The 16897-nt window shown below is 36.9% G+C and overlaps 1 protein-coding gene across 2 annotated transcripts in view; it reads right to left on the bottom strand.

Annotated features, from left to right (window-relative positions):
- The window catches only part of OCA2 (OCA2 melanosomal transmembrane protein), a 470182-nt gene that overhangs the window by 253459 nt on the left and 199826 nt on the right, over positions 1-16897 (bottom strand). For both annotated transcript variants that reach the window (XM_088025221.1, XM_028087266.2), the window contains one exon: positions 5865-5992. In XM_088025221.1, the coding sequence (XP_087881347.1) occupies positions 5865-5992 (128 nt within the window). The remainder of the gene's footprint in view (positions 1-5864; positions 5993-16897) is intronic.

Below are 16897 nucleotides of genomic sequence, written 5' to 3' on the forward strand. Positions count from 1 at the left end.
TCTGTGAAAAATTTTAAAGGTATTTTGACTTACTAAGATGAATATAATCAGGGAACCTGGGTGGCTCAGTTGGTTAAGCATCTGCCTTTGGCTCAGGTCATGATCTCCAGATCCTGGGATCAAGTCCCACATTAGGCTTCCTGCTCAGCAGGGAGTCTGCTTCTTTCTCTCTCTCTCACCATCTATCCCTCCCCACCACTTGTTCTCTCTCTCATATGAATAAAAAAAATCCTTTTTAAAAAAAAGATGAATTTAATCAATGTCTCATGAGTTTGAATGATTAGGATACAGATCCTAAAAAACAACTAGACAAATTCTCCCAATTCAGTGCTCACATGCAGAAAATACTTGATTTTTATCACTTGGGTCCTGCTGCAGATTGAATATAATGAGACATAATTGCCTTTCCCAGTATCGAGGTATTAAATCAATATACCCAGTTTGGTTCCCCTAATGCCAAGAGAAAAATAAGAGGCAATTAGAGGGAATGAAGTGAGGTATAAAGAAGATATAAGAAAAAAATTAAAGGATTAAAGAGTCCAATATATCCAAAAAGATAAATATCATATAGGTCTTTCTGAAGAACCATTATTACGCTCACACCCACAATTACGTGAGTAGGTATAAGACCTCAGGTAGTGAAAAAAAACACAGGCATGGTCTCAATTGATGCAGCATATGATGTAGGCTGGTGGGGGGGGCGGTTGTTGTACAGTTCCCATCAGCTCCTAGAATGTATGCTGAGGGCTCTGCCCCTCCGCCCACTCATGCTGTCTCACGCTCTCTCTCTCTCTCTCTCTCCAATAAATAAATAAAATCTTTAAAAAGAAGAAAACTAAGATTTATCAATAGAAATTATTGCTCTGAAGAATAGAAAGAAAAAATAATAAGGAAATATGAACAAAATGAAGAACTTTAGGACTCCATCAAGCAAACAAACATGACTGTGATGAGAGTCCCAGAAAGAGAGGAAAACAATATAATTTAAAGAGAAAAAAAGGGATAATAATGTAATTGAGGGAATAATAATCAAAAACTGTTCAAATACTAAAATTTGATTTTTAAAAAAATTAATCTACAGATCTGAAAAGCTCAAAAATACACAAGTACAATAAACACAAAGACATCCACACCTAGGTGTATCATAGTCAAACTATTGAAAGACAAAGACAAAGTCTCAAAAGCATCAACAGAAGAATGAATCAATATGCATAGAGAAAAAACAGTATGATTAACAGCTGACTTCCAATAAAAAGTAATGGAGATCAGAGGGCAGTAGGATGACAGATTCAAAGTGTTGAAAGAATAAACAACTATAAACCAAGAATCCTATATTGATCCAGCAGAACTACCCTTTGAAAATGAAGGCAAAATAAAGGCATTCACATACAAAAACTAAGAGAATACATTGTTAGCCAACCTGCTCTACGAGATATACTAAAGGAACTCCTTCAGGCTGACACCATATGTGAACTTAAATCCATACAATGAAATAAAGAGCCATGGAAAAGGTAAATACATATTTATAAAAGACTGTATGAATATATTTTTCTTCTCTTTATTTAATATACATTGCATAAAATAATAATGATATAACTATGTTAGGCATACAACAAAGATATAACATATGTAACAATAAAAGCACAAAGAAGAGATGAGAAACTGGAGCCATATTAGAAGAAGATTTCTATATTTTACTAGAAGTAAGTTACTATTAATCCAAAGTAGGCTGTAATAAATTAAGATGCATAGCTTAACTCCTATAACCACACGAAAATAATTTTAAAATATGGTGTAAAAAAAGAAACAAAGGAGAATTTAAATGATACAAAAGAAAATATTTTTTATCACAAAGAAAGCAGCAAAGAAGAAAGGAACAAAAAAGAAATGAGAAAGCAAAAACAAATAGCAAAATGGCAGACATAAACTCAACAATAAAATAATTTTATTAAATGTGAATGGATTAAACATTTCAAACAATAGAAAAATTGTCAAACTGGATTTTTTTAAATGACAGCCCATACGAAGAGTAAACAAAAGAAGACTAAAGTGGCTATATCAATATCAGTCAAAATAGACTCCAGCACAAAAATATTACTAAAGAAAAGGAGGGACACTTAAGAATGAAAAAAAGCTCAATTCATTTGGATGATATAATAATTCTAAAATATATGTGCCTAACAACAAATCCTCAAGATACATAAAGCAAAATGAACACACTTGAAAGAAAAAATACACAATTCAACAATAATGAAGACTTCAATATCCCACTCTCAATAACTGATAGAACAACTACATATCACATATTTGTGATATATGAGACTTAAAACTGTTAACAAACATGACATATCTGACATTTAATAGCACATTCCACAAACAACAGCAAAGAACACATACTTTTCAAGCACAAGTGGAATGTTCTCCAGGAAAGACCAAATTCTACACCACAAGTCTCAATAAAATTAAGAGAACTGAAATGATGGAAAACACAACTGAATTAAACTAAAGATCAAAAACAGAAGGAAATATGAGCAATCCTCAAATATTTAGAACTTAATAAAACATACTTCTAAATAATCTATGATTCAAAAAATAAATTACAAGGAAAATTAGAAAATATTTTGAACTAAATGAAAATGGAAGACAATACATGTAATTTAAGGGATGCAGAGAAGTAGTGCTTGGGGAAAATGTATAACTTTAAATGCTTATATGAGAAAATAAGAAAGATTTCAAGTCAATAACTTAAGGTTCCTCCTTAAGAACCTAGGGGAAAAAAGAGAACACTAAGTCAAGAGCAAGAGTAGAAATGAAATAATAAAGGTTAGAGGAAAAATCAATGAAATAGAAAAAAACTATGGACAAAATCAATGAAGTCAAAATTTGCTCTTTTTTAAAAAGATTAACAAAATGTCCAACTTTACCTACACTAACCAAGAAAAAAAAGAGACTAATCACCAAAATAAGAAACGAGAGAGGGGGCATCACTAATGCCTTCACAGAAATAAAAAAGTATTATAAGGCAATATTATAAACAACTTATGCCAAAAATAAACAATTTAAAGGAAATAGACAAATTCATAAAAGACAAAAATTACTAAAATTTACTCAAGAAGAAATAGACATCTGAATGACCAAAGAAATTGAATTCCTAAAACAAACACAAAACTTCCCCACAAATTAAATTCCAGGCCCAGATCGCTTCACTGAACACTTCAGTTGGCTATTAAAACCAATCCTTCACAAACTCTTCCACAAAGAACACTTCTCAACTTATTCTATTATACTCATTCAGTATTATGCTGAAACCAAAGCCAGAAACGTCACATAAAATAATAATGCAGACTAATATCACTCATGAATATACAAACTGAATTCAACAATTTATTATACACCATGACCAAGTGAGATTTATTCTAAGAATGCAAAGTAAATTTAACATCTGAAAATCCATTAATGTAGTATACCATATTAATAGATTCAAATTAATAGACTCAAGGATAAAAATTACATGGTCATCTCAATAGATATGGACAAGGATTTTTCAAAATCCAATATATTTTTCTGATAAAAATTCACAACAAACTAGGAATATATTGGAACTTTTTCAACCTGATAAAGAGCTTCTATTAAGAAAAACCTAGAACAAACATTATGCATAGTAGTGAAAAGCTGAATGCTTTGCCCCTAAGCTCAGGAACAAGGTATCAGTGCTCACCACTTCTATCCAACACTGAACTGGAAGTTCTAGTCAACAAGACAAGAGAAAAAGAAAGAGAAGGAAAATGGGAAAGAGGAAGGGAGAGATTGTGAGGTAGTTAAAGGCATCCAGATCAGAAAAGGAAGAAATTAAAATGTCTCTATTTACAAATGATATGAAAGAAAATTCTAAGGAATCCAAAAATAACTACTAGACTAATAAATGAGTTCAACAAGCTCACAGCATACAACACCAATATAAAAAATTAATTTCATTTCTATATAATGGCAATGTACAATCAGAATCAAATCATATATTTAGTGAAAGATTAATATATAAAGGACTATTATGACTCAAAAAAGAAAAAAACCCAAATGAAAAGTGGTGAAAAGTCTTGAATAGAAATTTGCCAAACATATAAAAATGACTAATAACATGATGTTGAATATCACAATGAGATACCACTTCACACCTACTAGAAAGAAAGCCAATAGGTGACAATGTAGAGACACTGGAATCCTATTACATTACTGGTGAGAATGTAAAATGGTGTAGCCACTGTGGAAAACATTTTGGCTGTTTCTTAAGAAGCTAAACTTATGATAAAGCCTAGCATCTACCTCAAAGAAATGAAAATATATTTCTACACAAAGATTATATTTCCACGCAAAGACATACACAAACGTTTATGACAGTAATATTCATAAAATTCAAAATTGGAAACCATACAAATATTTATCAAATGGTGATTGGGTAAATAAAATATAGTATATCCACATAGTGGAAAACTATTCAGTAATAAAAAATTAGATAAAGATACATACAAGGACATGAATAAACCTCAACATTATTATCATTATTCTAATTAAAGAAATCAGACAGAAAAGCCTATACAGTATATGACTCTTTTAGATAAAGTGTACAGGAAAGGCAAATAAATAGACAGAAAAATTAGTGGTTGCTTAAAGCTGGATTTGGGAGTTAGAATTAATTGTAAAGGACATGCACAATCTTTTTGGATAATGCAAATGTTCTGAATTTATTAAAAATCATTGAATTATAAACTTAACATGGGTGAATTTTATGATATGTAAGTTACATCTCAATAAAGTTGTTTTAAAAATCCCATTGTTTATTCCATCAACACAAAGTTAAGCATAAAACTGGGGAAAATATGCCCCAAACCCAGATGAGATAGCAGTTTATGCCTGGAGTAAACATGTAATCAAGTCAGACTTTCAAAGTCCAATCATGAAAACAGTAACCAGAAATTTCCCCTCCGTAGTCTATGTGTTTGGTGTGGGAAGAATACCCAAAAGAAAAAAGGTGAAGTTTCTGAGTAGGGAACCAAGGACCTCGAATATAATTCACAACTCCCTAAGTGATTTGGAGGGACTAAATGAGTCACTTGATTACATCCACACAATCCATTACGAGTAAAGACATAAATTACAAAACTTCAAGGGGATTTGTCTTAAAGACACTGGGGGGGAAAGTGTCAAAGTTTTAATCCAGAGAAGAAATAAAACAATGGATCTGTCATCAGCAAGTTAAGATAATTAATGTGAGACATTTGGTGTGCTTGAGGAGATATCCTTTAGGGAGTAGTATTTTTCTACATCAGCAAACCTTGTATTTGAGGAGGAGGAGGATACAAGTTCATAAATTAAGTCTCAAGACTGAACAATAATGTCAATAATTTTTTAATAAATTTTGTAACAATGACTAAAACAATATATATTATTCACTCTTTTCTTTGATGTAGTCTTTTCCATGATAACATAGAATATTTACTTAAGTACTACACAAAATGAAATAGACCATCAAGATAATATTACCCTATAAATTTGCTGTAACAAGTCATTCAGCTCTAAACCCAACTTACAGCAAATTCTACTCTATATCAAATGAAATCTGAACAAGTTTACAAACCACAAAGATAATTTTTTAAAAAGCAACCAAATAAACAATTTTATCAGAAATATTTAGGTGGCTGAGATAAAAGCTGGTTTAACTTAAAATATTCTAATTACAAACTCCATCATTTTCTCCTTGGTGAATATGTGGAAAGACTTATAGACTTGGGCTTTTTTCATTCACTCAGTAAAAGATGAAATATAAAAGTCAGGTAAAAGATGACATTGCAAAAGTTCTAAAGTCTTACCTCCATCAGAACAAAGAGTGCTGCAAAGAATAGAAGAGTTGCCCATTCCACTCGGTGTAGAATTATCTCAAAATCATGAATATCAGCTAAAATTAGCAACCAGATGGCACCCAGAATAGCAATCCACCCTGAAAAACAAATAAGTGGACATATAGACATAGATGTAGTTCAATTGTTAACACACTGAGTTCTTATCTTCTGATTGCTTTCTTTATTGAAGAAAATTTATATTCTGCAAACTGAACATATTCAAAATGTACAATTTATATTTTAGCTAATGTATATACCCACAAAACCAATAATACAATCAAGATAATGAAAACATTAACTACCCCCAGCAATTTACTAATGTTTGCATTCTTGTATCCTCTCTAGCTCCCCCTGTAACCCCACCCTACCCCCAGGAACTATTTATGTCTTTTTTTTTTCACTATAGATTGGTTTACATTTTCTATATTTTCTATAAATGCAATCATACAGCATTCATTCTTTTGTCTGACGGCTTCCACTTCAACACAACTATTTTAAGATTCTTCAATATTGGTTTGTGGATCAATAGTCCATTACTTTTTATTGTTTACTAGTATACCATAGTATGGCTATGGGATGATGTACATATCTATTCACTGTTGATGGGACATTTGGATTGCTTCCATTATTTGACTATTACAAACGAATGTGCTATCATATACAATTATCTATCTATGCATGTGTTTTCAGTTCCCTTGGACAAATACCTAGGAATGGAATAGTTGATCATATGATAGGTTAATATTATAGAATATTTATGTTTTAAGAAACTGTGAAATTGTTTTCCAAAATGGTTGTAACATTTTATAACACCACCAGCAGTATCAGAATTTGTTACCCAAGATTTTCAACACTGGGTCAGGCTTTTTTAATGTTGGACATTCCAGTGAGTATTTATTGTGGTTTCAAATTACATTTCTCTAAAGGCTAATGATGTTGAGTGTTTTTCATGTAGCTTTTTGCCATCTACAGATCTTCTTTTGTGAAGTTGTTATTCAAACAGTCTGGTCATTTTTTTTAATGAGTAGGGCAAATAAGACCCAAAATAAGTAGAAGAAAAGAAAGAGTAAGGATTGGAGCAGAAATCAGTGAAATAGAAAGTAGAAAAATAGTAAAGCAAAGCAATGACACCAAAATTTGGTTCTTAGAGAAAATCAAGAAGGTTGATAAACCTTAGCCAATTTGAATAGGACAAAATACGAGAGGACAAAATTAGCCAATATCAAGAAAAAGAACAGTGACATGACTATAAATTCTACAGACATAAAAAGAGTACTACTTTGGGGTGTCTGGGTGGCTCATTAGTTAAGTGTCCAACTCTTGATTTTGGCTCAGGTCTTGATTTCAGAGTCATGCGATAAAGCCCCACTTCAAGCTCCTCTTTCTCCCTCTGCCCCCCTCCCCCACCAGCCTGGCTACTCTCTCTCTCTAAAATAAATACATAAATCTTTAAAAAAAAAAAAAAAGAGTACTGGAGCAAGATGGCAGAGGAGTAGGAGACCTGGATTTCGTCTGGTCCCAGGAATTCAGCTGGATAGGGATCAAACCATTCTGAACACCTACAAACTCAACAGGAGATCAAAGAAAAGAATAGCAACAACCCTCTAAACAGAAAAGCGACCACTTTCTGGAAGGTAGGATGTGCGGAGAAGTGAATCCAAGGTGATATTCAGGAGGATAGACAGCGGGGGCAGGGGCCCACATCTGCCACTTCTGGCAAAAGATAGAGCAGCAGAGCATAAAATCTAAACTTTTAGAAGTCAGCTCCGCTGAGGGACGTCGCTCCAGCAGCTAAGCAGAGGGTGGAACCCTTGCAGGACAGTGTGGTCTCAGAACCCTCCGGGTCACAGAAAGACCGAGGGTGCCTGAGTTGTGGCAGAGCTCCCAGGAATGGAGTAGGGAAGCCAGCTGAGAGACAGAGCGGAGGCATGGGCTCTCAGCTCGGGGTTGCTATAAACCGTGATCCGCAGCACAGTCTGGCCGGTCCCTGCTCTACCAGCAGGGACCCAACAAGCAGCAGATCCAGGGAGACTCCCATTCCTCCCCTGGGAGAAGAGGCGTGGGAGTGCACCGCAGGGATCTGCTGGGTTTGGAGACTCCACACGGGGTCATGTGCCAGAGATAGAAATGCTCGGTCACAGGCCGGGTGAGCACGGAGTTCGGCATGAGACCAGAGAGATGGGAGTGATTGACTGTTTTCCCTGGGGCTTACTAAGGAGTGGGGCCCCGAGTTCTCAGCTCCTCCGAGGCAGAGATTGGGAGGCCACCATTCTCACTCTCGTCCTCCAAAGCCGTAGGGAAACCCTGCAAGAAACAAAACTTCCCAAGAGCAAACCCGAGCAGATTACTTAGACCAGACTTGCAAGGGCGGGGCAAATCTGCCTCCGGCAAAGACATTTGGGAACCACTGCAACAGACCTCTCGCCCAGGATATCAGCAAGAACTGCCAGCCAAGACCAAATTTACCGATCAATGAGAATGAAGAAGTCCAACACTAGGGGAATACTGCACATAGAATTCATGGCTTTTTTACCATGATTCTTTAGTCCTTCAAAGTTAATTTTTATTTCAATTGTCTTTTTTTTTTTTTGAATTTTTCTTTTTACCTTTTTCAACCAACATCTTATCAATCCCTTTTTTAAAAAATATTTTTATTTTTCATTTTTAGAGTCATATTCTATCCCTTCATAGTAGGTACCCTTATTTTTGGCATATTTATATATAAGTTGTTCTCTCTTTAAAATTTTGAGATACAGTTTCTTCTAACAGATCAAAATATACCCTAAATCACTAGTGTACAGCTTTGTTCTAGTCTCCTGCCTAATCACATTCTCTCCCTTTTTTTTTATTTTTAAATCCTCTCCTTACTTTTTTCAACCAACTTCTCATTAATTCCTTTCATAAAATCTTTTAAAATTTTCATTTTTACAGTCATATTCCATCCCTTCATCGTATCAACCCTTATTTTTGTACATACATAAGTTTATATTTCTTTAAAATTTGGGGAGGCATTATCTTCTAACAGACCAAAATACAACCAAAATCTAGTGTGTGGTATTGATCTATGCACCAACCTAATCATATTTGATCATATTCTGGTGGTTTTTTTTTTTTTTGTTCTGTATTTGTTTGTTTTTATCTTTTTCTTTTTTCTTTCTTTCCCTTTCTTTTCCTCCAGTTTCAGAACTTTTCTGATTTGTTTAGAGTAAATTTTCTGGGGACGTTGTTACCCTATTAGCATTTTGTTCTCTCATTCATCTAATCTCCTCTAGACAAAATGAAAAGATGGAAAAAATCACCTCAACAAAAAGAACAAGAGGCAGTACTGACTGCCAGGGACCTGCTCAATACGGACATTAGTAAGATGTCGGACCTAGAGTTCAGAATCATGATTTGAAAGATACTAGCTGGGCTTAAAAAAAACACGGAGGTTATTAGAGAAACCCTTTCTGGAGAAAAAAAGAACTAAAATCTAACCAAGTTGAAATCAAAAAGGCTATTAATGAAGTGAAGTGAAAAATGGGGGCTCTAACTGCTACGATAAATGAGGCAGAAGAGAGAATTAGCAATATAGACGAGGAAATGATGGAAAATAAAGCTGAGAAAAGAGATAAAAACTATTGGATCATGAGGGCAGAATTCTAGAGATAACTGACATCATAAGATGAAACAACATTAGAACAATTGGGATCCCAGAAGAAGAAGAAAGAGAGAGAGGGGCAGAAGGTATATTGGAGCAAATTAGAGCAGAGAACTTCCCTAATTTGGCGAAGGAAACAGGCATCAAAATCCAGGAGGCACAGAGAACCCCTCTCAAAATCAATAAAAACATGTTAACACCCCAGCATCTCATAGTAAAACTTAACGAGTCTCAGAGACAAAGAGAAAATCCTAAAAGCAGCTTGGGAGAAGAGACTATAACCTACAATGGTAGAAATATTAAATTAGCAACAGACCTATCCACAGAGACCTGGCAGGCCAGAGAGGACTGGCATGATATCTTCAGAGCACTAAACGAGAAAAATATGCAGCCAAGAATACTAATCCAGCTAGGCTGTCATTGAAAATAGGAGAGATAAAAAGCTTCCAGGACAAACAAAAACTAAAGAAATTTGCAAACACGAAACCAGCGCTACAAGAAATATTGAAAGGGGTCTCTAAGCAAAGACAGAGGCTAAAAGCAGCATAGACCAGAACGGAATACAGACAATATACAGTAACAGTCACCTTCCAGGCAATACAATGGCACTAAATTCATATCTTTCAATAGTTACCCTGAATGTAAATGGGCTCAATGCCCCAATCAAAAGACACAGGCTATCAGATTGGATAAAAAGACAAGATCCATTGATATGCTGTCTGTAAGAGACTCATTTTGGACCAAACGACACCCCCAGGTTGGAAGTGAAGGGATGGAAAACCATTTACCATGCTAATGGACACCAAAAGAAAGCTGGGGTGGCAATCCTTATATCAGACAAATTAGATTTTAAAACAAAGACTGTAATAAGAGATGAGGAAGGGCCCTATATCCTACTTAAAGGGTCTACCCAACAAGAAGATCTAACAATTGTAAATATCTATGCCCTTAACATGGGAGCAACCAACTAAAAAAGCCAATTAATAATCAAAGCAAAGAAACACATCGACAACAATACAATAATAGTGGGGGACTTTAACACCTCCCTCGCTGAAATGGACAGATCATCTAAGCAAAAGATCAAGAAGAAAATAAAGGCTTTAAATGACACACTGGACCAAGTGGACTTCACAGATATATTCAACACATTCCATCCCAAGCAACAGAATACACATTCTTCTCTAGTGCCCGTGGAACATTCTCCAGAATATAGCACATCCTAGGTCACAAATCAGGTCTCAACTGGTACCAAAAGATTGGGATCATTCCCTCCATATATTCAGACCACAGTGCTTTGAAACTAGACTCAATCACAAGAGGAAAGTCAGAAAGAACTCAAATACATGGAGACTAAAGAGCATCCTACTAAGGAATGAATGGGTCAACCAGAAAATTAAAGAAGAATTTTAAAAATTCCTGGAAACCAATGAAAATGAAAACACAACTGTTCAAAATCTTTGGGATGCCGCAAAGGCAGTCCTGAGAGGAAAGTATATAGCAATACAAGCCTTTCTCAAGAAACGAGAAAGGTCTCAAACACACAACCTTAACCTACACCTAAAGGAGCTGGAGAAGGAACAGCAAATAAAGCCTAAACCCAGCAGGAGAAGAGAAATAATAAAGATCAGAGCAGAAATCAATGAAATAGAAACCAAAAGAACAGTAGAACAGATCAACGAAACTAGGAGCTGGTTCTTTGAAAGAATGAACAAGATTGATAAACCCCTGGCCAGACTTACCAAAAAGAAAAGAGAAATGACCCAACTCAACAAAATCATGAATGAAAGAGGAGAGATCACAACCAACACCAAAGAAATACAAACAATTATAAGAACATATTGTGAGCAACTATATGCCAGCAAATTAGATAATCTTGAAGAAATGGATGCATTCCTAGAGATGTATCAACTACCAAAACTGAACCAGGAAGAAATACAAAACCTGAACAGTCCTACTGCCACTAAGGAAATTGAAGCAGTCATCAAGAATCTCCCAAGAAACACAAGCCCAGGGCCAGATGGCTTCCCAGGGGAATTCTACCAATCATTTCAAGAAGAATTAATACCTATCCTTCTGAAACTGTTCCAAAAAATAGAAATGGAAGGAAAATTTCCAAACTCGTTTTATGAGGCCACCATTACCTTGATCCCAAAACCAAAGACCCTATCAAAAAGGAGAATTATAGACCAATATCCCTGATGAATACAGATGCAAAAATTCTCACCAAAATAGTAGCCAATAATATCCAACAGTCCATTAAAAGGATTATTCACCATGACAAAGTAGGATTTATCCCTGGGCTGCAAGGTTGGTTCAACATCTGCAAATCAATCACTGTGATACAATACATTAATAAAAGAAAGAACAAGAACCATATCATCTTCTCAATAGATGCAGAAAAAGCATTTGACAAAGTACAGCATCCTTTCTTGATCAAAACTCTTCAGAGTATAGGCATAGAGGGTACATACCTCAATATCATAAAAGCCATCTATGAAAAACCTACAGCAAATATCATTCTCTGGGGAAAAACTGAGAGCTTTGACCCTAAGGTCAGGAACACACCAGGGATGTCCACTATCACCACTGCTATTCAACATAGGATTAGAAGTCCTAACCATAGCAATCAGACAGCAAAAAGAAATAAAAGGTATCCAAATTGGCAAAGAAGTTGTCAAACTCTCATTGTTTGCAGATGATATGATCCTTTATGTGGAAAACCCAAAAGACTCCACTCCAAAACTGCTAAACTCATACAGGAATTCAGTAAAGTAGCAGGATATAAAATCAATGCACAGAAATCAGTGGCATTCGTATACACCAACAACAAGACAGAAGAAAGAGATATTAAGGCATCGATCCCATTTACAATTGCACCCAAAACCATCAGATACCTAGGAATAAATTTAACCAAAGAGGGAAAGAATCTGTACTCATAAAACTATAAAATACTCATGAAAGAAATTGAAGAAGACACAAAGAAATGGAAAAACGTTCCATGCTCATGGATTGGAAGAACAAATATTGTGAAGATCTCAATGCTACCTAGAGCAATCTACACATTCAATGCAATCCCCATCAAAATACCATCCACTTTTTTCAAAGAAATGGAACAAATAATCCTAAGATTTGTATGGAACCAGAAAAGACCTCGAATAGCCAGAGGAATGTTGAAAAAGAAAAGCAAAGCTGGCGGCATCACAATTCCGGCGTTCAATCTCTATTACAAAGCTGTCATCATCAAGACAGTATGGTACTGGTACAAAAATAGACACATAGACCAATGTAACAGAATACAGAGCCCAGAAATGGACCCTCAACTCAATGGTCAACTTTATCTTTGACAAAGCAGGAAAGAATGTCCAATGGAAAAAAGTCTCTTCAACAAATGGTGTTGGGAACATTGGACAGCCACATGCAGAAGAATGAAACTGGACCATTTCCTTACACCACACACAAAAATAGACTAAAAATGACTGAAAGACCTAAATGTGAGACAGGAGTCCATCAACATCCTAAAGGAGAATACAGGCAGCAACCTCTTCGACCTCAGCCGCAGAAACTTCTTCTGAGAAACATCGCCAAAGGCAAGGGAAGCAAGGGCAAAAATGAACTCTTGGGAGTTCATCAAGATAAAAACCTTTTGCACAGCAAAAGAAACAGTCCACAAAACCAAAAGACAACTGACAGATGGGAGAACATATCTGCAAATGACATATCAGATAAAGGGCTAGAATCCCAAATCTATAAAGAACTTATCAAACTCAACACCCAAAGAACAAATGATCCAATCAAGAAATGGGCAGAAGACATGAACAGACATTTTTCCTAAGAAGACATCCAAATGGCCAACAGACACATGAAAAAGTGCTCAACATCGCTCGGCATCAGGGAAATCCAAATCAAAACCTCAATGAGATACCATCTCACACCAGTCAGAATGGCTAAAATTAACAAGTCAGGAAAGGACAGATGTTGGTGGGGGTGCAGAGAAAGGAGAACCCTCCTATACTGTTGGTGGGAATGCAAGCTGGTGCAGCAACTCTGGAAAACAGTATGGAGGTTCCTCAAAAAGTGGAAAATAGAGCTACCATACGATCCAGCAATTGCACTACTGGGTATTTACCACAAAGATACAAATGTAGGGATCCAAAGGGGTACATGCACCCCAATGTTTATAGCAGCAATGTCCACAATAGCCAAACTGTTGGAAGAGCCAAGATGTCCATCGACAGATGAATGGATAAAGAAGTGGTATATATACACAATGGAATATTATGCAGCCATCAAAAAGTATGAGATCTTGCCATTTGCAATGATGTGGATGGAACTGGAGGGTGTTATGCTGAGCGAAATAAGTCAATCAGAGAAAGACATATGTCATATCACCTCACTGATATTAGGAATTCTTAATCTCAGGAAAGAAACTGAGGGTTGCTGGAATGGTGGGGGTGGGAGGGATGGGGTGGCTGGGTGATAGACATTGGGGAGGGTATGTGTTATGGTGAGCGCTGTGAATTGTGCAAGACCGTTGAATCATAGATATGTACCTCTGAAGCAAATAATACATTATATGTTAAAAAAATTTAATTTCTGATATATGTTATAACACGGATGAATCAGAAAACATTATTCTAATTGAAATAAGCCAGCATAAAAGGGCAAATATTGTATGATTCCACTTATATGCAATATCTAGGTTAGACAAATTCATAGAGTTGGAAGGTAGATTAGAGGTTACCAGGGACCGGGAGTACAGAAGAAGAAAATGAGGGCTATTGTTTAATAGTTACAGAGTTTCTGTTTAGGGTGATGAATAGTTTTAGAAATAAATCATGGTAATGGTAACACAGCACTGTGAATGTAATTAATACCACTGAACTGTACACTTAAAAATGGATACAATGTCAAATTTTATGTGATATATTTTTTACCACAATAAAAAGATAGAAGAGTAAAAATGTCCTGGTTGGGAAGTGCATTGTCATTTAGTGTGCATGAGGTAGATCAGAAGGCCTTATATAGCATGCAAAGTTATTGGAACCTCATGCTGTAGACAGAGAAGTCACTGAAGTTTTTTTTTAAGCAGAGGAGCCAGAGTGGCCTGATTGTTCCATGTATGTAGCTTTGTTTGCCTGACTAGATTTTGTTACTTTTCTCTGAATTCTCCAGGGCACCTACCACAGTACTAAAGACAAATATTGCTTATCTGTTCCATATTATCTGATGGCTGATTCCTTTATTTCTCTCCTAAAGATAGCAGATTTCTTTAAATTCCCAGTAAAAAATTACAGCAATTGCACTTTTCCTGGATAATGGTCTTCTACAAACCAGAAATGGCATCCCAGTGCTTGCTCTACCATATGGCAGTAAGAATCTCTGAGTCAGGAGCGCCTGTGTGGCTCAGTTGGTTAAGCGACTGCCTTCGGCTCAGGTCATGATCCTAGAGTCCAGGGATCGAGTCCCACATCGGGCTCCCTGCTCAGCAGGGAGTCTGCTTCTCCCTCTGACCCTCTTCCCTCTTGTGCTCTCTATCTCTCATTCTCTCTCTCTCAAATAAATAAATAAAATCTTTAAAAAAAAAAAAAGAATCTCCGAGTCAGTAAAAACACAGGTTATTGTTCATGATCCTGAGAGAAATTTCAGTCAGGACAGAAAGATGGGAGCTCCACTAGGAGTCTCTCTACAGTTCTACTTTTCCTTATAAGTTTGTGGAGGTCTGAATTTTCTTCCAGTCCAAACTTCTGTCATAGTACTCATCAGTCGAACTTCAGAATAGGTCCTATATTCACAAAGCTTTGTTGTGTCAAAAAATTTCCTGCAATAACCTACAATTGAATGAGGTCCCCCTTGTCCCTTCAAAACCTCAATTTCTCCCATAATTTTAATCACACTGTCTGCAGAGCCAGCAGCAGCACTAATCAAACTACCTGTGCATAAGCATATCTGCTCGGAAATACCTGGTGCCTTTACTGAGGAGTCGAAGAGGCACCTTCTAACATGTTCCCCTCGGTCCATTCTGTTCTTTCAGGGCTGGCTCCTCAGTGAGAGCCAGCAAGTGATAAAGGATGAAGTGGTGGATTCTTTTATACTGTGCTGGAAGAAAAGACTGCTGATGGGGACATCACAATTTTCAGCTTCACATTCTATTACAAATACTAACAATGCACCATTAAGAATCTAAGAATCTTCTTCTACATTGGGAGAAAACATGGCAGAGGAGTAGGGAACCCTATTCTAACTGGTCCCCGGAATTGAGCTGGATATCTACCAGACCACTCTGAGCACCCACGAAATCAGCCTGAGATATAAGAAGATCTGGAGGTCTAAAAACAGAATATCTCAGATGGTTGGTTTCAAGGTATGAAGTGGGGAGCCATGATTCTGCGGGCAGATATCGGAAGATAAAAAGAAAGGGGAGGGAGCCACCGGGATCCTGCACTGCCAGTGCGGGAAAGCCTCCAGGCTGGGGATGGGGCACAGACTCGCAGACCAGTAGCAAAGGGGAAAGGACTTTAGGGCAGCCCACCAGGACAGAAATCCAGAGCGGCGGGATCGTGCATGCGAACTGGGAGCGGCTGGTGGTTTTAGAAGCACAAAGGGCAGAGACGTGCCCCAACCTGGAGGCAGGACTGGGGGCTCTGCGGAGGGGCACACAATGCAGGACGCTGCAGTTTATAGCAGCACAGACAGAAACGGAGATAGTGTGGCCTGGAGAGCTCACTGGAGAACAGACTGCGATCTCTCTGCTCTGAGGCAGAGGGTTGGAAACAGTCTCTTTTGCTCTGACTCTTGAAAGAGACACAGAAATACGCCAGGGAAAGCTGCCAGAGAACAAAAGCCACCAAAACTGATTCCCACTGAGCCCATCCCCCACCACAGGGGGGCAGGGCAACTCCACCCAAACAGGGTTGCCTGAGTAACAGTGCAGCAGGTCCCTCCCCCAGAAGACAGGCTGGGAGAACAAGAGGCCAGCAACCCTAAGGTCTCTAGAAAACAGGTGCATCTTGCTTAGGTTCTGGTCAATAATTTGGACTCTATACATTCCCTCAACCACCCATCAACAGAATGACTAGGAGGAGGAACCCCCAAAATAGGAAAGACTCAGAGATTATGACTTATGCAGTAGATTTACAAATGGATTCAGATATAACCAAGATGTCGGAGATGGAATTCAGGCTAGCAATTGTGAAGACAATAGCAAGAATGGAGAAATCAATTAATGGCAACATAGAGTCTCAGTAGAAATGAAAGCTGAACTGGCAGAATTTAAAAATGCTATCAATGAGACCTTTGGCTGGTTGGCTCTTACTATTGCAGTGGTGACACACTTCATCCTGTCTTTCTCAGACTCTTAACATCT

The sequence above is a fragment of the Eumetopias jubatus genome, unplaced genomic scaffold (genome assembly GCF_037043125.1).
Source record: "Eumetopias jubatus isolate StellerSeaLion01/CBP00866 unplaced genomic scaffold, mEumJub1_p1.0 scaffold_7, whole genome shotgun sequence".
Classification (NCBI taxonomy): domain Eukaryota; kingdom Metazoa; phylum Chordata; class Mammalia; order Carnivora; family Otariidae; genus Eumetopias; species Eumetopias jubatus.